This window comes from Coniophora puteana (genome assembly GCF_000271625.1).
Source record: "Coniophora puteana RWD-64-598 SS2 unplaced genomic scaffold CONPUscaffold_1, whole genome shotgun sequence".
NCBI lineage: Eukaryota > Fungi > Basidiomycota > Agaricomycetes > Boletales > Coniophoraceae > Coniophora > Coniophora puteana.
Window position 1 is genome coordinate 4,352,555 of NW_006913053.1, and position 20,510 is coordinate 4,373,064.

General features: G+C 52.5%; 7 protein-coding genes across 7 annotated transcripts; 4 read left to right on the forward strand and 3 right to left on the reverse strand.

The window, feature by feature from the left end:
- Positions 1-1,540: 1,540 nt before the first annotated feature.
- On the reverse strand, positions 1,541-1,927 carry CONPUDRAFT_149437 (uncharacterized protein; the record flags this gene model as incomplete). Its single annotated transcript, XM_007765712.1, has 1 exon — positions 1,541-1,927. The coding sequence occupies one exon, from the start codon at positions 1,925-1,927 to the stop codon at positions 1,541-1,543; it is 387 nt and encodes a 128-aa protein (XP_007763902.1).
- A 975-nt stretch (positions 1,928-2,902) lies between these two features.
- Positions 2,903-5,225, forward strand: CONPUDRAFT_69625 (uncharacterized protein; the record flags this gene model as incomplete). Its single annotated transcript, XM_007764532.1, has 12 exons — positions 2,903-2,969; positions 3,117-3,184; positions 3,213-3,330; positions 3,391-3,487; positions 3,532-3,681; positions 3,926-3,964; positions 4,156-4,221; positions 4,405-4,565; positions 4,712-4,824; positions 4,962-5,023; positions 5,065-5,135; positions 5,188-5,225. 12 exons carry the CDS (start codon positions 2,903-2,905, stop codon positions 5,223-5,225), a joined length of 1,050 nt encoding a protein of 349 aa, XP_007762722.1.
- A 3,560-nt stretch (positions 5,226-8,785) lies between these two features.
- Positions 8,786-12,759, reverse strand: CONPUDRAFT_134567 (uncharacterized protein). The gene is made up of 14 exons (XM_007765713.1): positions 12,694-12,759; positions 12,359-12,641; positions 11,768-12,225; positions 11,587-11,718; positions 11,435-11,534; positions 11,208-11,366; positions 11,014-11,148; positions 10,653-10,964; positions 10,019-10,601; positions 9,529-9,862; positions 9,125-9,479; positions 9,028-9,045; positions 8,871-8,975; positions 8,786-8,809 (listed from the first exon to the last, which is right to left on the reverse strand). Exons 2-3 carry the CDS (start codon positions 12,493-12,495, stop codon positions 12,000-12,002), a joined length of 363 nt encoding a protein of 120 aa, XP_007763903.1. The 5' UTR covers positions 12,496-12,641; positions 12,694-12,759; the 3' UTR covers positions 8,786-8,809; positions 8,871-8,975; positions 9,028-9,045; positions 9,125-9,479; positions 9,529-9,862; positions 10,019-10,601; positions 10,653-10,964; positions 11,014-11,148; positions 11,208-11,366; positions 11,435-11,534; positions 11,587-11,718; positions 11,768-11,999.
- Positions 12,760-12,891: 132 nt separating this feature from the next.
- CONPUDRAFT_116642 (uncharacterized protein) lies at positions 12,892-14,838 on the forward strand. The gene is made up of 5 exons (XM_007765714.1): positions 12,892-13,150; positions 13,202-13,464; positions 13,880-13,963; positions 14,263-14,391; positions 14,529-14,838. The coding sequence occupies exons 1-5, from the start codon at positions 12,940-12,942 to the stop codon at positions 14,535-14,537; spliced, it is 696 nt and encodes a 231-aa protein (XP_007763904.1). The 5' UTR covers positions 12,892-12,939; the 3' UTR covers positions 14,538-14,838.
- A 195-nt stretch (positions 14,839-15,033) lies between these two features.
- On the forward strand, positions 15,034-16,195 carry CONPUDRAFT_96820 (uncharacterized protein). The gene is made up of 4 exons (XM_007765715.1): positions 15,034-15,109; positions 15,163-15,426; positions 15,506-15,636; positions 15,700-16,195. Exons 1-4 carry the CDS (start codon positions 15,093-15,095, stop codon positions 15,918-15,920), a joined length of 633 nt encoding a protein of 210 aa, XP_007763905.1. The 5' UTR covers positions 15,034-15,092; the 3' UTR covers positions 15,921-16,195.
- Positions 16,196-16,486: 291 nt separating this feature from the next.
- On the reverse strand, positions 16,487-17,995 carry CONPUDRAFT_149441 (mannose 6-phosphate receptor domain-containing protein; the record flags this gene model as incomplete). The annotated part of the gene is made up of 7 exons (XM_007765716.1): positions 16,487-17,012; positions 17,067-17,128; positions 17,180-17,256; positions 17,316-17,452; positions 17,519-17,665; positions 17,736-17,838; positions 17,923-17,995. The coding sequence occupies 7 exons, from the start codon at positions 17,993-17,995 to the stop codon at positions 16,487-16,489; spliced, it is 1,125 nt and encodes a 374-aa protein (XP_007763906.1).
- An 82-nt stretch (positions 17,996-18,077) lies between these two features.
- Positions 18,078-20,272, forward strand: CONPUDRAFT_116646 (NADH-ubiquinone oxidoreductase). Its single transcript, XM_007765717.1, has 9 exons — positions 18,078-18,369; positions 18,429-18,438; positions 18,494-18,572; positions 18,626-18,725; positions 18,786-18,899; positions 18,959-19,449; positions 19,504-19,614; positions 19,667-19,755; positions 19,808-20,272. Exons 1-9 carry the CDS (start codon positions 18,111-18,113, stop codon positions 19,995-19,997), a joined length of 1,443 nt encoding a protein of 480 aa, XP_007763907.1. The 5' UTR covers positions 18,078-18,110; the 3' UTR covers positions 19,998-20,272.
- Positions 20,273-20,510: the final 238 nt, after the last annotated feature.

Sequence of the window (20,510 nt, forward strand, 5' to 3'; positions counted from 1 at the left end):
TTCGGTGCATTGATAACGGCCGACGTCTGTTGCTTTATCTCGAGTACCGAACCTGCAAGCGTGGGAGTAGGCTTACAGCGTCGAACAATACCAAATTTCGGACCGACATACGGTCATTGGCTGAGAAAGGCGACGTACTTACTCTTGACGACGAGAAGGGCTGTGTCGTGACATCATTGCGTCATAGACGGTAAGTTTCATACACACAAACCAACCGAAGGATGGGAGATAACAAACCGCCGAGCATGATCGGAGAATCTTGAGCGGGAGAACATGGTCGTCAGGAACCCCGTCCTAGATGGAACGGACGATTACAGAAACCGATGACGCTGGGTTCACCTCATAAACGCTCAAGAACATTGTCCTCGGGGTTTCGTGGGGTTGTCATTTGGGTTGGGTCTCATCGGAAGACAATCACTAGGTTGATGAGGCTGTAGAAGCCCATATGACACACATGAAGCGGTGTTTTTGTCCTTTAAATGGGTACGAGCATGGCATATTGTTACAAAGATGGATGGGTTCATGGCGCTTCCGTCGCTGATATGACGTAGGGTGCGACGGAACACGGGACGCGAGGCTGCGCTGGCTTCTGAAGAGCAAAATTTGTTGACCTTGAGAACCCAAGGCGTTGGGTGCGCAAGAGAAAGTTTTGACGGATACGTTTGAGCGAGAGCACGCCGGAGACATGTGTAGGTTTGATTATGTAGAATGTTCGTAGTGTATCTATACCTTTGGCACGACGAGAGGTGTTGGAGAGCAAAGTGGTTTCGTCACCATCACTAAATCGGGGGAAATTTTTCGGGGCATAATGGAGACTATGAGTATTATAAGATGACCGTTAATATAATTGTGTATGATCGTAATTGGCGACGATTCAACATCGTTTAAGTGTTAGCCCACTATCTGATAACGGGATTATCGTATCGTAGGGATCTTATCATTAAGTACCATATGGCAGTGAGCTTACCATGGACCAAAATTCAAGATAAAATTTATCGCGATATGTTGAAGCATAATAAATCGAATGTCATGTCAAATGTAATATGAACATTCGATTATAAGAAACTGTTCATAAACCGGTTAGCTACTATCGGAAGACTACAATGCATCAAAATTTCAAGCTCAGCCTTGTCAGTGATTGCTTCGTCCTCATCCAAGAAATCTCCCTCATTTACCTGTTCTGCAGTATCCATACATCACTTTCCACCCAAACCTCCCTCGCCACCCTTTCTCTCCCTGGCAGCCTGTGGACTACACCCTGCTACTGTAAGTGACACGCGTGAGGAGCCGTCACGTGATTATGTCGCAAGATTCCGTATAACTACATAGTACATCAGCCTCTGTCCGTACTCTGTACGATTACTTGTGTCTCGCTTTAATTCATTTGTTTTCTCAACCTCTTGTTCCTCCGCTCGTCTATCTCCTCTGCCCCTTTATCATCCTGACCCTCTTTGTTGTCACCAGCCCGATCCACCCTCGCCCTCGACGTCCTCCTCGCCGTACCCGAGCACACAGGCCATGCAACCAGCCACGCGCTCGTCTACCACGCCCTGGACTCGTCCCGCGTGCGCGTCGAGCCCACTAGGCGCTTCGTCCTCCTCGAGAGCTGGACCCTCGCCTTCTCCCCTGACTCTGCATCTTCCTCACCATCTATATCCGCAGCCAGCTCCACGGCATCATCCAGCTCGGCGAGAACAGGAGACACGAGCACGACCTCGAGCGTATACGAGACCGAGGGAGGCGGGTCGGCGGCTGGTGGTACGGAGGGAGGTGCGGTGGCTCCGTCGACGACGTACAAGCACGGCATTCCGCTCTTCAGGAGCCTATACACGCTGTTGCGCATTCTCCCTGCCTGGCGCTTCTGCAAGCTGCTTCGCGGGCGACGCATGCCTGGGCCTAATAGGAGCTGCTCTCGTATATTGCTCATACTGTACTCATCCTTTGCAGATGCTAGCCTCAATAGATTCTCTTGTATACTGTATTGTCTGCTGCAGAGTGTACTGTATTAATTGCAATGAATTTCTTGGTATTGAAAACCTCGTCGTGATTGCAAGTCGTTATAATGCACCTGTTGTGAGTTATCATAGCTGTGAGTACCATATGTTATTATCATGCCGTATTTGCTAATGATAACACGCCCCTTCGAGTAGATAATAGATTCTTTGCTATGATCATATCCCTGTGATCTTTCCTGCATGCTAAAAACGGACTTTACATGCTACTCGTGTCGGAGTCTCACCATTTCCCCGGTGTATGTTTGTCATGATCTGTGATGTTGGTCAAGGTCATTTACTTATCATTCATCCCCTCATTTAGTGATGACCGAATAGAGCCGCGCTGGCGCCGGCGCTTGACCGCGCGACAACTGGGCGACAACACTGTGACGCACGACTGCCAGCTTGTTCAACCTTTCCCATTCCCGGTCGTCCCCACTTTACCACCGCACGCGTCGCAGACTCGGTTCACAGTGTGGACGATGACGACACCCTCAACCTTTAGGCAGCAAGGTGCCACCTTGTCAGTGGACCATATCTCTTGCTCAAACTCATTTCTCGCTGACACCAAGCAGCGTTGCTCAGCTAGAGGTCTCCCTAGACTTACACCATCTTCACTTTGTTCGGGGCAGCGAAGATTTGACGTAGAAGTCAGCGAGGAGACGCTCAATAGATATGGAAAATCGAATGTGCGCGATGCTTCAGTGTCTTCTGTTTGCTTCTGTCCTCCGTTTCTAGCGAGTACTAACAGAGCTCTGGGAACGTGACTCTTGCCGACATATGATTTCATTCCGCTGTGCAGGATTTTCCCTCTTTGCGACCTTTCAAGCAATCGCTAAGCTATCGTTTCTGAATACTCCACTTCAGGTCAGCCTCAGGCCTCAAGATCACATTTGCTTGATCCCGCTATGACTGGTGCTGTTCTCATCTGCCTAAGTTCCACGCCTGCCGACATTCCGGAGTTGTATGACGGAGGTACATCAACCGCGACCATTCAGTCGCTTTAGCGCTGTCCTCTGGTGGTACGAACATCGTCAACAGTCTTTCTGGAGAATCTCCGCTGTATGACCTTTTCCTCTATCAGCTTCTTGATACTGATCTATGACTTTTTCCTATATTCAGACATGCTCCTTTCTATCTGTTCACATGATAGCCAACGCTTTCACCGCGTTGGCCCCACTCCTCCACACGTATATCCTCAACTAACGATGAAAGAAGACGGACATCGGGACAAATGAAGATATCGCCTCCGCATTTCGCGCTGACGGATACCATGCTCTGAAGCAGTGTTTCGTCGGCCCGCTGCGACCGTATCCGGAGCGCGACTCTCTTCATGGTGCGTTTCGTCACTGCGTCTCCCTTGGCCTGGTGGTGCCGCATTTACGTTTATTGCCAGAGTATATGCGTAGCCCGCATGGCGCCATAGCCCGGAGATGGGAGATAAACCCGGCGCACGAGGCGCGATCCGTTCCGTTTGGTGTTCCGTCGTTCGTGTATGTACTCTCGCTTTTGTTTTGTTTGTTTCCCTCGCAACCAGGACTATTTCCATCACATTTGAAGACATCGAGTTCCATTCTACGTTTGAGTTCGTCTTTGTCTGTGCTCTAAAATTTGAAGGCGGGAACATCTATTCTAGTCTGTGCGACCGGATTTGGAACCTCGCAAGCGCCGACCGGCGGGTGCACGGGTCACTGTTCCGTTACCCCACAATGCTTCGACGCACGCTTAAATCCCACTGACTTCATATGAATCATTTGTTTGCTCGTTCCGAGGTCACACAGAGGTCATAACTCCTTCGTTCTGCTTTGACTTTTGATCGCCGCCGATCCTACCCACTCCACTTTGTTGACGATAATCCATCTTTCATCATTAGTTCCACAAGGCCTCATCTTTCTTGGCTTTGTCGCGACCCGCTGACCCGTTTGTTGCAGGTTCGGCCACGTCGTTACCGCTGGTATCGCTTCTCAAGAGTAAGTTCCCCGCGGATCTTGCTGGGATGGTCCCAGCTGGGCGTGGCGTAGAACACTCCACCGAACTCATTTGGAATAACTGGACAATGATAGGGTGGATTGTTTAGCAGAGTCAGTATTTTCGGTTGTTTTAACTTTAAACGGGAGTTGTGTTTGCCTTTTATCTGATCTTATTCTAAGAACGTGACCAGTCGCTTTCTGGCGCCGAAGAAGGAGACATTGCGTGCAACCCAACGGGTACTCCGCTGCATACGCATGTGAGTAGATGAGTGTGTTTGTCAACTCCATTCACATTTTCGTCCTTCACCGGGGTGAACGTGCCGAGCGCGAGCATGCGGGCATTGACGGCCTGTGTCCTGCCGTGTCCCTACTTGCGGTTCTCCCGTGTGTACTCAGGACTTGGATGAACGACGATCGTCTCTGTCATTTTGTGTCCAAAGACATCTGTTCGGTGACTGTGCCAGTGGGACGGACGGTTTGAACGCGGCACTTTGCTCACACGCCAAATCGCCACTCACCTTCTCCTTCCTCCTCTTGGTCTTCTTCTTGCTGGTAGACAACTACAAATGTGGAGTCACTGCGGCAGCGCTCAGTTCTGCAAGTTGATATGGTCTTCAGTTCCCAGTGCTTAGGATTGTGGCACTGGACCTTCGACCGGAAAACGTTTACAATGAACCAGAACACGACTTCTGCCTTCTTTCACATGATCCCCAGTGAGGTTTTGAAAGTTTCGTCCCCGCGCGACAGGCACGACCAACCTCCATCTCCGATTGGAGGGTGACAGTGTGCTTCCTGGGATGCCGCCGATCATGCCGAACGACGTCGAGCTTGCGCCCCAGCTATGTACACGGTGTCGGATTGTGAGCCCTTATCCGGGATAGATGCTCTAAGGTACCTCCGATAAACCCCAAGATCTCGGTGAGACCTGCGGAAACGAAGCGTGAACCCAAAACCTTGCCCGACTGGTCGCTCTGCTGATCTGCGATATTGCTTCTAGTTTCGGTTTTCTGTCTTCCTGTGTAGGCTTTGGAAGAAAGCTGTGTTCGGCTCCATGATCCGGTGAGCCTCAGTCAATTTCTCATATTGCACCTTTGACGAAGGCGCTATTCCATTCTGGCGGTAAATGTCGTTGGGTTGAATCAAATGCTTGCATATGCATGCATGCTTCGATGTACGTATACAGTATCCCACGAGCTCGAGGCTACAATGCCAATTGATAACAGCTACGCGGCCAAATACCATCACGCGGGATAAGGTCTGATCTGGGGGCATTGTTGGTATGTCATGCAAACATGAGAAATTGTTCGTTGTGGCTGAAATGTATGTGCAGTACCTGAGGCTTGAACCTAGATGTGCACCAAACGAGATAGGGTTTTGACTTCGGCTACGTTCTCCTGAAGCCGATATCCCATTGCTTTTCTTCAAAGTTACTTATTCAGGTAGTCCTTTATTGAACGGAGCTGAGCCAGCTTGTCACGTTTTGTCAACATACCCCAGTCAACATCATTTGCTATTTGGCGAGTTCCTGGCTCGGATTTCGACGGGAATACGCGAGAGTAAACGAAGAAAGGCGTTTTGTGCCTTTAATAATGTCCTTATGCATAGCGTTGTATTACCACGCTTATGGAGATCTGCCATGAAAAAAACGAATGTTCGGTACCTGGGCCTTGACCCCGACGCCCTCGTCAGTACTCGGATACCCGGAACCAAGGCAATCCCGTTGAATGATAATCCATTCTCCCTAACGTCACTTCCGTGTAGTCCGGGGCGCCGATGAATTCGTTATGTTCAAAAGACTAACAAGGGAATACGCGCTAGTGCGTACAAGCTCTGAGTTTACTTCAATGCATCATGAGAAAAGTACAGCCCCGATGTTTCGCAGCCAATGCGCGAACTTCTAGGGGGTCGTATTCGGTTTTGAACTACAATTTCGTAATTCCTTGATGAAGTTTGTTATTGACTGAGGTTGCTGCGCAATGCATATGGTGGGCACGAACGTTGATCAGAGAACTTGTCCTCACACCCACTTATTGATCGTGTCATTGGCTAATACGGACGGGCGCGTCGGCGGGCGCCCACGCGCAGTCGGCTTGTGAACACGGGGGGTGTTCCGAATATAGGACCCGCTTTAACTCGGGCCAGAAACTGTGCGGCATGGCGGAGGTCGAACGTTAAACATAAGTATCTTACCATCACCCGCAAACAGTTCCCTGTGTGCCTCATGGGAACTAGCCAAACTTCGCCACGTTTCTCAAAGAGTGAACTCCGCCACTCGACAAGAACATATAGCCAAAGATCATCGCCGATCGGGAGCGGGTTAACATCGTTCAGTTGAGTGGGAGTCGATGACCTCGAGATCAGCGCTTTGACCTCAGCTAGACCTGATGTCCATCTGCATCCACAAAGAAATGAGGGACGAGACGATCCACCGTCACCGTTCCTGGCGTGATCAATTTAAGCGTGCCTGATATTTGTCACCGATGCCATGTCCATAGATGCACAGATGGCTGCTTGTCACCGCGGCCGAACATGAGACGAGACTTCGGCTTGCCACACGTGTTAAAGCCCACGCCCTTAATCCCATGTACTAGAGGCGTTATACCACTTCTAAGCATAGGCACACTTAAGTAGCACCATGCGAGAAAGCTGACTTCGATGCTGTACCCGCTATAAGGAATCCTGTATCCTTGAGGATGTATATCGTATAAGGCCTTACACCAGCATTACGACTGACACTTTAAGCAATGGTTCCGATGTATTGGACAGATGAACGCACCCCAAACTCGCGCAAAGTCTTCGGACACGCCCCTACACGCCCATCAGCCTTATGACTAGGACGTCTGCGTACTCGGAAGCCGGCCAGGTGAGAGGTGAGACACCTTATCTCCCCTCGTAGAAGCCCACGGAGTTCCTGATCAGCCCGAGTACTTCAGAGTACTTCGTGGACTGGGACCATTACATCTCGCCGCGCTAGAATGTCAAATGACGCTATCAATGTCAGGCCACGTCAGCTTGTTTATTTGTAACACGCGCCGACCGGAACAAATATCTGATCATTCACTCTACATCACCTACAACGAGGCAAGCATGAGAAAGTTGGACTAAGTTGTGTCAAGGGAAAGTTCGAATCAAGAACAAAGACTGCGCCTTCAACCTTCTAGATGATCTTCTATGTTCTCATATGAGCAAACGTTTGTATAGCCTACTATACTTACTGAGTTTGATGGCGACCAACATATACTTCGCGAAGACTTACGTTGGGAATATGATGATGCATAGTACGTATTATGATGTCGTCTTGTCCATGAATAGCGCAAAGAAGGCCTCGTCGGACTTTTCTATTAGTTTCGCCGGATGACGTTGAACACGGCAGGCGAATGCGGAACGATAAGGTAGGATAGGGCAGGACAGCAGAGGATAGCTGACGGGGTTTATCGCCGTTAAAGCGCCCCCGAGTCTGCTTCCGTGCGATGATCAAGCAAATGGACCTTTTCTGAGTGAAGATAAGGGTAGCGTTACTTGCTTGGTGAATGTCGGATCATGAAATACACGGTCTGCGCGGAGTATCAGTGACATCAGCTTACCAAAGCGCAGCGAATAGCACAAATGAAGAGAAAAGGAGCACATACAGGACTGGACTAACATATAGATATACACACTTGATTTCTGAGGGTTTCAACGAGGGTGAACTGTTGACCATTGGAAGGCTTCGAATGAAACATGTGAGGTTAGATAGAAGAGTAGGATGGCCCGCAAGACGGGCCCCGGCATCAAGGCTTCAGGTACAAGCCCTGAACAACGTTGTGTTGTCATTCCGCAAAGTAAGTCGTCACGGGCGCGTTTTCGAAGCCTACATCACCTTCTCCGCTCAATGAACCGTACTAGACCTTAAAATAGAGAAGCAGGAGAAAAAATCCAAACGGTGAATCCCAGAGCACAGAACCCAGGCATCCAACTTAACTCGTATTGCCAACCCGGGGAGACCTCGCAGAAGTCGTCCTCAAGGCGATTCGAGAGTAGTAAGCGTAGCCCACACACAGAATCAAGCCAACGTACCGTTCAATGAAGTCATCGATCTCTGGGCTCTGAATTCGTCACGTTGAATTGACGATCACGAACACGTCATAGCTTTCGGTAGTTGGAAGTTTTAGCAATTTGTGGCTGTTTAGAACAAGTCCACACTGGCACTGGAGCGTTCAGACAGTTGAATACCTGCGACGACTGCTAGGTAGCCAGCAAGTAGTGCCTTGGTAAGAAGCTTCATTGCTGGCAATTGCTGGGAATGAGCCCATGCGGCAGTTATATCACGACAGGACTATGAGATCGTGACAAGTGAGCAAACGCAAGGTGCTCTTATGATCCAGACTGGCATGTGCGTCGTCGTGAGAAGACGCTGAACCACGTCGCCGAACAGTGGGATCACATATGACATACATAGCGTCGGACTGATAGAATTGCGGAGAGGTATGGGGTAAGATAGTATCTCGGATAGATTCGGATCTCTTGCGCTGCAGCCATTGAAGACTCGTGACGAGAGGGTATACAACGGTGCTAAGCAATGAAAGATATTTTCCTGGCTTTGCGGAGGTGAGCCAATAGTAGGCAACTTATCAAGCATGTCGACTTTGTTGGCCGAAGTTAGGCCTACCCACTCAAAGTTAACGTTCAGCTGAGTAGATTGAAGGTGTACTTACCCTTTTCGATGATAACTATTCATTCAATAATCATCTCCGAGAATCTAGCCGCGTACTTGCCATACAATGCTAGCACCAGGGTGGAGCATCGATCAAGGTACCGGGCTTCCACAATTTCCAGCGTGGCAGTCCAGCTCTTCCGGGATTCCTAGAAGAGTCAGTGAGATTTCCAGTTGAATAAAAAATACGCCCATATCTCACATGGCATACCTGCAACGACCATTCATGGAGCTACGGATCGACACCCACAAGATGGCGACTTTGAGGTAGTCTGAGGTAACTAACACGCATTGTATTTTGTCCAAGTTGGAGACTAGCTATGAAGGTTTCGATGAGTAGACCTAGCTTACAGGGAAGATATCGGAGTACCAGAGTGAGGAGTCTTTCCTTCAGATGCAAAGGAAGGCGAAAACTCGAATGAATGCGTTGATCTTGCATAATGGATCAGATCGACAAAACCACGCACCCAATCGAAAACGAGGTTTGCGAGGCATCGCGATCTGTGCAGAAACTTGCAGAAGCAGGTCAGGTGTAGAAACCAAGTCAGCGCAGCGAGAATTTAAAAACCCAGCTACTGCTCGAGTGTTGCGCGTAGCTTCCAGACAGTCAAGGTTCTGGCCTCCCTTCTAAGCCAACTGGGTGTAAGTCATCACTTTGATCTGAAGACAGGGATCCACCGTTCGACGCCAAAGTCAGGTGAGCTTTCCGAAACAAAGAGATAATGAGGCAGTTCAAGACATGACTTTTCGTATGTCCTGCTTATGTGGATAGGATCACGACTGCCCATGCTATGCACGATCCTACGGGATAAAGAATCGTGGCTACGGAAGTTATAAAGACGAATTCAGGCGGCAAACACAGCTTCCTCACCAGGTTTCCCTTGGGTCTCGGGATCGCGCACGAGTGTCTATTCTTGGTTCCAAAAGAAACAGACGCCATAGGTGTCGATGGCATGTCCGGAAGCGGATAGATGGTCGATCATGGCCCACCTTGACGTTTTGCTTCCGGTCCAGATGTAGAGTGCCTGGAGACATAATCCCCATTAGGTGGACGACAGCGGGGCCAACTCGACGAAGGTTCCCAAAGCTAGATACTTGGACGCCGATCCGGCGAGAATGACTTCCCTGGGTAAGGCTATGCGAAAATAAACGAGGTTAGCGGGATTGCGTGCTTTCAGTTTTGTACCCCATGCATTATCTGATAACTGGCATCCAGATTAGCAAGACTTTCCCTCAGTGAAACGTTCGCATAGCAGAGACCGAAGATAAAAGACGTACGACTATGTTATATGACCCAACAAATTGACCGAGGCAAGGAAATGACCATAAGCTTGAAATTGCTTCATCGATGAGGGAAACGTACCACACAGGAACTGGCGATAAGGCTCAGACGCCTTAGCATGACGTATAAGCTTTCCGCAGCCATCGGAAAACACGACGTCACTTCTCGTAGTACGACCACGCTGGGAAAAATAACGGGTCCTGAAAGTGCCTCATATCAAGGATCGCTCTCATGCGAAGTATAAGAATCCGGGACATTGCGGCTCGGGTTGTGTTTTACTGTATGTTGAAGTGGGAAGATATGCCCAAACGCTCATGTCGCCGAGGAATGAACGAAGGCTCTGCAAAGTAGCTCAAACCTAGCTCGCGACGCGATCGTCGCCTCATCTCAATAGACAAGAGCCGACAAGCATGCGCTTCCAAACATAGAGTTTTTGAGGTGGCGGTAGGCTGTTGTTTAGCGTCGTTTGTACTATATAGCCTCGAGTCCTGCGCCCACCGCCCGACGTAACACGAGGCCGACGCAAAGTTAAATGGAGAGCCTGTTTTCGGTTGGCGGAAAAAGCCAAAGGCGATCAAGTCGCCGGCAACGGCCAGCCATGACGTGCATTACAGTGGCACTGTTGCTTTGGGTATTTGCATGTCAAAAGCGGTATCTATAACCTGCCGAGGTTAAAGAAAACTGAGACGTGCTAGGACGACGATGTCACCCACTTGTTGGCCAGCGTCTATCGCACCCAATAATGAGAAGTCAATTGGAAGTCCGGGGAACCCGGAGCCTTGTAGTGATGCCGTAAGATCCACCCGGGATCGATGCGCTGGCGCCGCACCTACACTCGCGAGGCTCAGATGGAGACATCTTATTGAACTGGTCCATGCGTTCGCCTGTGGGAGGGGTGCGCGTAGCTTAGCTCGGTGGCGTCCACGATATCCTTTGAGGCATATGCCGTGGGTTGCGATGCGAGATGGGCGCGTCTTGATTGTATATCCAGTATCAGGTCATTCCCAGCGCAGCTGGCCTTTCCTCTGACAGTGAAGTCAGGCTCAAAGTTATGAAAGAAAGCTTTTAACCCACGAGGTGCATGCAAAGAGCGATGTCCTCGCGATCGGTGCCTCGTCGGATATAGGCCAATGACAGAGATTGATGTGACTAGACGAGACATAGGTATCCGGCAGCCTGTAGCTGGTTCAACATCCGCTTTAGTACCGCCTGAGACGTAACGATTATGCTTTCATGGCGCGAGAAGGGAGAGCTCTTAGAACACGCACAAGCAAGGTCTTCAGCACCAGTGCCAAGGACCAGAGGTAGTCATTTGTACAGCATAGGTGAGAACCTTAAAGACCAAAGTTTTCATTGTCAAAACACGAGTCCGAATCATGCGAAGGTTGGACGTGTGATTGGAGCATTGAAAGGTTTAGCATTGAAGCCTATTATCGAGCATATAGCCCGAGAAATCGGGGAAGTTCTCACACGTGTGCACAGTATGTAGACGTACGAACCGGAGCTGAGTCCCGTTCCATAAATTCGGTCTGTGATGAGAGCTCACGTTGCGCCATTGCGATTGGCAAGGATAGTGAGTAACCTGATCCCATGAACTGGACGAGAAGGTGCGTGGGATGTTGCGCACGAGTTAAAAGGGTTACTTACTGTATGAAGTTGCGATGCGTCGGAGGTTAACGGCTTTAGCCCCGAGATGACGATGACTTGATCGCGAGCTCGAGTTGGAAGCCAAAGGATTGGCGCAACGATGGCCTACGTGGGCGCGATTGAGCAGCAAACCTGAAGATTCACTCAAACCTCGAGCTTTGAGACCTTTTAGCCAACGTACTGGTGTGTCGAGTCGCAATCCATGTGCGGGGAACACGGACAGTAAAGACGAATCATAAGTCATTCGCATGGAAGACCAAGTCCACGAGACGTTTCGTCGGACCGGCGCGAGCTCTATCCGCGCAGCAGCTAAGCTCAGCGAATGAGAGCCCGTCGACCTTGGCGTACCTTCATTCTGGTAGAGATCACTGCGTTCATGCGGCGTCTATGACTCACCGAAATGTCCGTGAGCGTTACGAGTGTCGAGTTGATGGTCGGAACACAGTTCCTGAGTGACGAATCCCATCGACAAGACCGGGACACCGGAGCCTGTTGAAATTCCAAGAAGTTATAATTCTGGGTTCGCAAGATTGATCAGGTGTTGTCACAACAGAGAGAGCGGAGAAGACATGCGCGTAACATTCCCTTTCAAACGGACGACCGCGACGTTCACGGGATAGCTTGTGATCAGGGTGGCGGCTACAGATGAGGATGGAGAGCAGTCGGGTGAGCTTACCCCGGATTGTTTGGAGCCGACGAGAAACAAAACAGCCATGTACGCGAAGGAAAGGTGTTAGCTAACAGCGTTTTGAAGAGACTCTAGGAAACGCACCCGCCGCGGTAGCGGTACTTCGTCCGGCACCGACCTTGTCGCGATGGGTAGACTGTATGCGTTGTACTATCGATCCATATGATCTCAGGAAGAGATAACCAATTCTCCAGCATGTGAGGAGTGTAGCGTTGGGTCATTGACCTGAGGTTCCGGGTGATGACGGGCAAGCTGGATGATCGAGAGTGATCTCGCGAAAGACGACCCTTCGAAGAAGCTTTGATAAGAGGTAAAAGATACGCAATGGAAGAATGCGTGAAGTCAACTCGAGGGAGAACTCAAAGGACTAGTAAGAGTGAGATAGGAGAGTTCCATGATGAGACGAGACGACCACCAACCGGCGGAGATACGAGTCCTTTCGCTGCATGTATGCGTCGTATTAGGCGGGAGGAAAGAGCGACCGTATGTCAATGAGAGCAAGCTCAAGAAACAGTGGCAAGCGTGGATCGTATTGCGTCCCAATTGCACCACGCCGCCAGACGCGTAAGGCGCGAGGAAGACAAGGCCCGTGGGAACAGTACCCTACCTTCCCTCACCCGCTCACCCGTTCTCCGATCCTCCGTCGCGACACGCGCGCGCCTTCGATGGACTCCCCTAATACCTCTTCCAGCTCAAGCACCCCGCCCGCATCCGCGCAGAAGACAGCGACGGAAGAGTCACCCGCGTTCCGGAAATGGCTGCGCAAGGCGGCGTTCGCGACAGGCGTCGGGCTCACACCCGAAGAGCGCCAGCAGAGCGCGGAGGAGCAGAAGTACCGGATGTGCGAGACGTGGAAGAGGGAGCTCCTGAACTACAGTGCGTTGCCCTCCACCTTGCATAAATGCGTGTCTAACTACGCGCACCCAGGCCCCTCGGTCGTGTTCATGCTCAAGCACCTGCGCCTCTCGGGGTGTGCCGTCCCACCAGAAAACATCGTGTGTGCGCCGTGCGACGCGGCGGCGGGGCGCGCGGGTGGGTTCCACCCCGCGGGCGCGATCGTGCTCTGCCAGGGCGGGTTCGGCGGGAAGCGGCACATGGAGGACACGCTCACGCACGAGCTCGTGCATATGTACGACCACTGCGCGTTTAAGGTCGACTGGGCGGATTTGAGGCATCATGCGTGTAGTGAGGTGGGTGCTTCCGACGAATTTTATCCGTTTGCGTTTCGCTTGGCTTCGCCGTTTTTGTGGTGCTGTCTGTTCTTCGTCTTTCTCTTGGAATCTGGGACTTGGGGGGGTTTGCGACGGGACGGGTTTTGCATTGTTCTTGCCGTTCATGCCGTTCCTCTCTTGATTCTCCTGAATACTTTGTGTCTTCTCGGATCATTTGACGTGCTCGGTCTCGTGGTGCACCGTGCCAGAGACTGGGTTTGAAACGTGGGGATGGCGCTAGCTTTTTTCTCTCTGCACACACGTGCTTAGCGCGGTCGTTCGGTGTGCTTGTGGTCACGCAACACTACATGAGTTGCGCAAACAGATTTTATCCCCTATAGTTCATATGCCCTCCACTAGCGACAGAGCTGACAATACTTACGGCCGAAAACAGATCAGAGCAAATAGTCTCAGCGGGGACTGTAGGTTCTTTCGTGAACTTGGGCGTGGCTTCGTTGCCTTCTCGAAACAGCACCAGGTGCGTCTAATCACCCGCATCTGCTTCTATATCAGCTCACTCACTCGCACTTTTCACGCCCTAAACTCGCGCTCGTTCCCTCGACCTTGTACATCACTGGATGGCTGCACATGCACAACTATGCACTCACGCACGCACCTTACTTGGACATCAAATGACACGACCACCTTCGCACCGCTTGCGCTAATAATGAAACCGGGGGACCGCACTATCATGATGCTCGTGTCGGCCGCGCGTCAAAACGTGCACTCGACCCATTGCCCATCCCCTCGGTTCGGCTGATCGGCTCTGGCTCCCAGACGTGTGTGAGACGGCGCGCTGTGTTGTCGGTGCGAGCGAACCCGAACTGCCCAGACGAGGCGGCGGCGGAGCGGGCGGTGAACGAGGTCTGGGAGAGCTGCTTCGCTGACACCCGGCCGTTTGACGAGGTGAGTGTGGACGTGGCTTCTTTCCTGCAGCTTGGCAGCTTGGCTCGTTGGCGTTGCGGCCTTGCGCTTTTCATGCGGGGGAGGAAGACGAGAAGCAGTCTCACGGGCTATTTCTGACTTGTGATTTCTTTGTGCAGATCTATTAGCGGCTATATAGCCTGAGGCCACACAGCCCTTCCGGCGCGTTCCAGCAGTTTCTGCCCGTGTCCGAGACTTGGAGAGAGGCAGGCACGGTTGCAGGGAGGAGAGAATGGCGTGCGCTTAGGGCAGGGCAGCGTTTGTTGATGCTGTGCTATTATTATACAGTCCCGAGCGGACTTGGTCGTTCTGTTTTTTGGTCGTCACTGCCGAGGTCCGGGCCTTAGATGCCATGTGGTCCCGCCGGTCTCGGTCTTGCACGCTGGGCGTAGTGGTGGCTAGTGGTGGTCAGCAGACTGATAGAGGAAGAGGGTGCTTGAGATGGGCGGGCGTATGAATGTCTGTTTGTGATTCTATTGTGGCTGGAAAAGCGGCGATCGAGGCATCTCGTGTTCGGCATGTGTGGCTTGCCCATGAAGAAGCCGTCGTGGGAAGAAACGCGACCCTTCCCGCTTCCATATAAAAACAGTGAGCCAAGTTGAGACTCGCCCTCAGTCGTTCGCTGTCCTTCTGTCCTTGAACCTGCCCCCTCTTCTCTCCTTACCCGCCCCATAACGACCACCATGTTCAACAAGCTCGCGTAAGTATCTCTCTCATCTGGACTAACAATCTCGCTCACACACATCTAAACAGTGCTCTTGCCCTCATTGCCCCTCTGGCGTCGGCTCTGACGCTCAACACCCCCACCACTAGTGTCACGAACGGTGCCCAGGTCACCATCACCTGGACCGCCACTACCGAGGACCCCTCGACCTTTTCGCTCGAGCTCGTCAACACCGTATTCCACAACGCTTACGCTCTTGTGAGCACTGTCCAGACCGCCTCCGGCTCGGCCACCTTCGAGCTGCCCACTGTCCCCGTCGGCAGTGGCTACTCCTTTGAGGCCATCAAGATTGGGTAAGTGGCATATCATATCACATTGCGTTAATGCGCAGCAGCAGACAGCTGACGCGGGCCCCTTTCTCCTATTGCACAGCGACATCAACACCGTCTACAGTAACACGCCCCAGTTCGACATTGGCCAGGCCACCGCCTCCCCCTCGAGCACGGCCTCCGTCTCGAGCCAGACCCTTCCTTCGAGCTACAACCCTACGAGCACCGGCTCTCTGTACGTTTACTCCTCTCCCCCCTTTTCTGCTATTGATGCTGACACATGTCATTTGTCATTAGAGCTCCCGCGAGCAGCAGTGCCAGCAGCGCTACGAGCTCCTCGCCAAGCAGCACCCCCTCGAGCTTCAACAGTGGCGGTGCCGTCGGTTCCTTCAGCCTGCACGCTGCCCCCATCGCCGCGTTCCTCGTCTCGGCCGTTGCTGGTGCCGCCTTCATCTTCTAAGCGGCTTGCTTCTAGGAGCATCAGCCATCGGACGGATATATGGGGCAGCTTCTTATAACCCCTCGCCCCACACGCAGGTTTCGGGCGTGAAAAACTAGAACTAGGACACGGTTTCACTCAGTTTCGGTTCGGTTTGACGCGTTCGCTTTTATATTTTCCCATCACTTTTTCTCATTTACGCATTGGACGATCATAGCTATATAGCGATAATAGCTCCCCATCTCTTCTCAGACACTTTGTTTGGACTTTTGGACAGACTTTCGGTCGTTGATGGCGGGGTGTTGGAGTTTACTTGGATACTTTAGTTGTTGTGGGTGACGATTTCGGAGGAGCATGTTGTTCTTTGCGGGATGCCAGAGGTTTCGATCTCAGGTGTTTTCGTGTCTAGTGCAGAGGTCCGCTTGGGCTACTTGTACTTGTCCATTCTTTTACATGTATCGTCGCGTAATCGATTTCTCGGATGATAAATTTGTGTGAATCAACGAGTGAAGGCTCCTTGCAGACGTTGCCTGCAAGGACTGACGTGAAACGCAGACGAATAATGTCAGCCAAACATCAATAGAATTCGTAGATCAAGCCTTCCGCGCATATATTCGTTCCTTACACAACATCATATACGTCGTTTCACAATCGAATAGTAGGCTCGCCCCCGCGCGCATCCTCCTCGTCCTCCCAGACGACAGCATCCGCCTCGCCCGTCGTGGCAAGGTGGAACTCGCGTCCGCGCGAGCCCGCGTCCACGCCAGCGAGGTACGGCTCGTCGAGCTCCTCCGGCGCGAGCATCGCCTCTTCCTCCGAGGCCACGTTCCAGTGGTGCGACACCGAGTTCGTCGTGCCCCTCGCCGCTGCGCCGCGCCACGGTCCGCTCGCGCCACCGCTGCCAGGCATGCGTCCGCCCATACCTCCGCCCATGCCGGTACTGGCGCCGGAGAAGTGGAGGCGGGAGCGGAGGTCGAGGGTGTCCCATGCGTCGTGGAGGCGCTCGAGTGCGATGTGGGCGATGTCGGTGAGGAGGGAGAGGGCGTCGGATAGGGATGCTGTGGGGTTGGAGGGGGAGAAGGTGGGGAGCTGGGAGTAGCCTGTGCGGCGGAGGACGAAGCGGTTGTAGAGGGTGCTGCCGACTATGAGGAGCATGAGGGTTATTATGGTGCTGTGGGGTGGGTTAGTGGGGGGTGAAGGGAGGGGTGGGGTGAGGAGGGCGTACAAGATGACGAGGAAGATGAGGATGCCGTGGAAGATGGAGCTTTCGCCTTTTGGACAGGCGAACTGGATGGTCTCTAAGTGTGGAGTACGCGTCTAGACATGGTTGGAACGTACGTGGGTCCGCCATTCGAGATCGTAGTAGCACGCTACGTCGTCCTCTTCTGGGTATTGGGATATCACGACTGGGGTGCCTATTATGGAGACAGAGTGAGGACGCCCGTCAACGCTTCATCGAGTAGAAAGGACGTACCAGCTGCATACACGGACTCATCGCATATGAATCTGATGGTGGCACTGCCCGTGGAATCGGAGTTGGGGCATGGGGTGCCGCCGGTCATGCGCATGAGCAGGTCGCCTTCCTTGAAAGCGAGGGTATCGTTTGCTCTCCTGCATGGAGTATTTGGATTACCATGTCAATACTTGCATATTGAGCGATTGTAGGGAGAGACGCACCCTATGGAGAAGTCGCCATGGTCGCGACGAATGAAGCCGCCAACGTCCTCAGTCGGGACCTGGATGTTCCAGGTCTCGGTGACCACGGGCCTGCAGACGTTCATGTAGAAATCGTGGCCCCTTTCCGAGGTCATCTTGTAGTCCTGGCTATCCTCCGAGACAATCAGCGTCAGAGCGCGTCGCGAGCCGCCCGCGCAAGGGAATCAATCATGCGTACTTGGCCGTGAGCCTGCTGAGGTCGTAGAAGTTGTTCCCGTCGTGCAGGGTGCATGGAGCGTCGTCGGCGCGCACCAGTACGGCCGGTGCGAGCGCAAGAAGCGCTGTCCATAGGTAGTGTGTGCACCTCATCGTCGTGCTCGGCGGCTAGGGTAGGAGGAGATGGAAAGTAACGAGAGGCTGCGTACTGCGCGCCTGAGAGCCAGGGGGAATCTCGCGACCCCTCGACGCTGGGGGGGTTGCATGGAGGGAGACACGCATCACAGCCACACCACGCTCGCTGACATAAGCGAGCCGATTTCCACCGCACATCCGCGCGAGTTGAGCTCAACAACGCCGTCAACGACGACCTACCACCATACCACCTCCAGTCAGGATGGCCAGCGCACTCCTCCGCCGCCATCTCCCCCTGCGCAATGCCGCTCGCTCCGCCAATGCGGCTACCAGGACTTTGTCGACGAGCACGCCGCGCCGCCAGGAGCAAAAGGAGAGCGACGCCGAGCTGGGCGCTCGCACGCGCGGGGCCAAAAACGTGTTTCAGGCGCACACGGTGGAGGATTTGCATGGGCTGACCGCGGCTGAGATTTTGGCGGAGACGGGCACAAGGGCGGATGCGAAGCTGAGGCACTTTACGGGTGCGTTTGTTTTGAGCTTGAGCATATGGTTGAACGATAGCTGACATGGGTGTATGCAGTTAACTTTGGGTGAGCGCGCAGCTCAACGTGAAGAGGTTGAAATGTGTGGTTAATGTTTTGATAGTCCTCAGCATCCTGCCGCTCACGGTGTGCTCCGCATGATACTGGAGCTCAACGGCGAGGAGATTCTCCGCGCTGACCCCGTGTGTTTTACCTGCATTTCGGCGTCATACGATAGCTCATTGCCCTCTTCCAGCACGTCGGTCTCCTTCACCGTGGTACTGAGAAACTGATCGAATACAAGACTTACACTCAAGCCCTTCCTTATTTTGACCGTCTCGACTACGTCTCCATGAGTGAGTAACTCGCTTGATGTCGCGCTTTCGCCGCTTAGACCCCGTCCCTCATTTGCGCAGTGACGAACGAACTCTGCTTCTCCCTCGCCGTCGAGAAGCTGCTCAACATCGAGGTTCCCGAGCGCGCCAAGTGGATTCGTACCCTCTTCGGCGAAATCACCCGTGTCCTCTCTCGTGCGTCACCCACCACACCACCTCCCTCCTCCTACCCCTCCTCACCATTTTCCTCATAGACCTGATGGCTGTCCTCACGCACGCCATGGACGTTGGCGCCCTGACGCCCTTCCTGTGGGGCTTCGAAGAGCGCGAAAAGCTCATGGAGTTCTACGAGCGCGTCTCGGGCGCGCGCATGCACGCCGCGTACGTGCGGCCGGGCGGCGTCGCGTTCGACATCCCGCACGGCCTGCTCGAGGACATCCACATGTGGGCGACCCAGTTCTCGTCCCGCGTCGACGAGATCGAGGAGGTCGTGACCGGGAACCGCATTTGGAAGGAGCGCACGGTCGGCATCGGCATCGTCACTGCGCAGGAGGCGCTCGATTACTCGTTCTCGGGTGTTATGCTCAGAGGGAGCGGGATTCCGTGGGATCTAAGAAAGGTTGCGCCGTATGATAAGTATGATGAGGTCGAGTTTGAGGTGCCGGTGGGGAAGAATGGGGATTGCTATGACCGGTACTTGTGCCGTGTTCAGGAGTTCAGAGAGTCGTTGCACATTATTCACCAGGTGGGTTCAATTATTCTCATACGAGGCTAATGGTGGACTAAATTTGCTGTGCAGTGCTTGAACAAGATGCCCACTGGTGCTGTCAAGATCGACGATAACAAGCTCGTCCCACCACCTCGCGCGTCCATGAAGGAGAGCATGGAGTCTCTCATTCATCACTTCAAGGTTTGATTACATCCTTAAAAGGAATGGAGATTAGTCGCTCATAATTCCACAGCTCTTCTCCGAGGGTTACTCCGTTCCCCCTGGCGAGACTTACAGCGCTATTGAGGCGCCCAAGGGCGAGATGGCCGTCTACCTCGTGTCGTATGTTCTATATTTGTTATCTGCACAACCCTTTATTCAATACGCGTTCTAGGGATGGCACCAACCGCCCATACCGTTGCAAGATTCGCGCACCTGGATTTGCTCACCTTGCGGGTTCTGACTTCATGATGAGACGTAAGTATCATTTGCTTTATGATATACGACCAGCCGCTGACTGTGTTCACAGATGTAAGACACCTATGAGGTCTAGTGAGCGTCATGATACTGACGTTTCTTCATAGCACATGCTTGCAGACGCCGTTGCCATCATCGGTACTATGGTACGTTTTGACGTCTTGTGTGTGCATTCGTCCCTATCTAACAACACGTGTCCATAGGATCTTGTGTTCGGGTACGGTTTCGGCCTGATGCCATCTTCCTTTGTAGTTGCGTTTACTTATTCTTTCTTTGCAGCGAGGTCGACCGGTAGGTTGTGTAGGTTGTGCTATAGATTGGCGGCACAGTGGAGGGGGTACACGCACGCGCGGTCGTGTATGTCTCGTAGAGATGTACCTAGCATTAAATTTAATCTTGCGTTTTCTGACATCCTTGCTCGATCCATGCCCCACCACAAAGAAATTTCGTGAAGCATCATCACAGCTTCCTTCTATCGCGATGGCTTGCTATCGCTCATCCGAATGATTGATCAAAACGTGCCTCTGGAAGGAACATGGTCCTTAGTGGTACTAGTGTTGCCGTCACAGTTGCGCATGCTCAACGTTTTGTCTTTCGTATGTTATCCGCTCATCATCTAG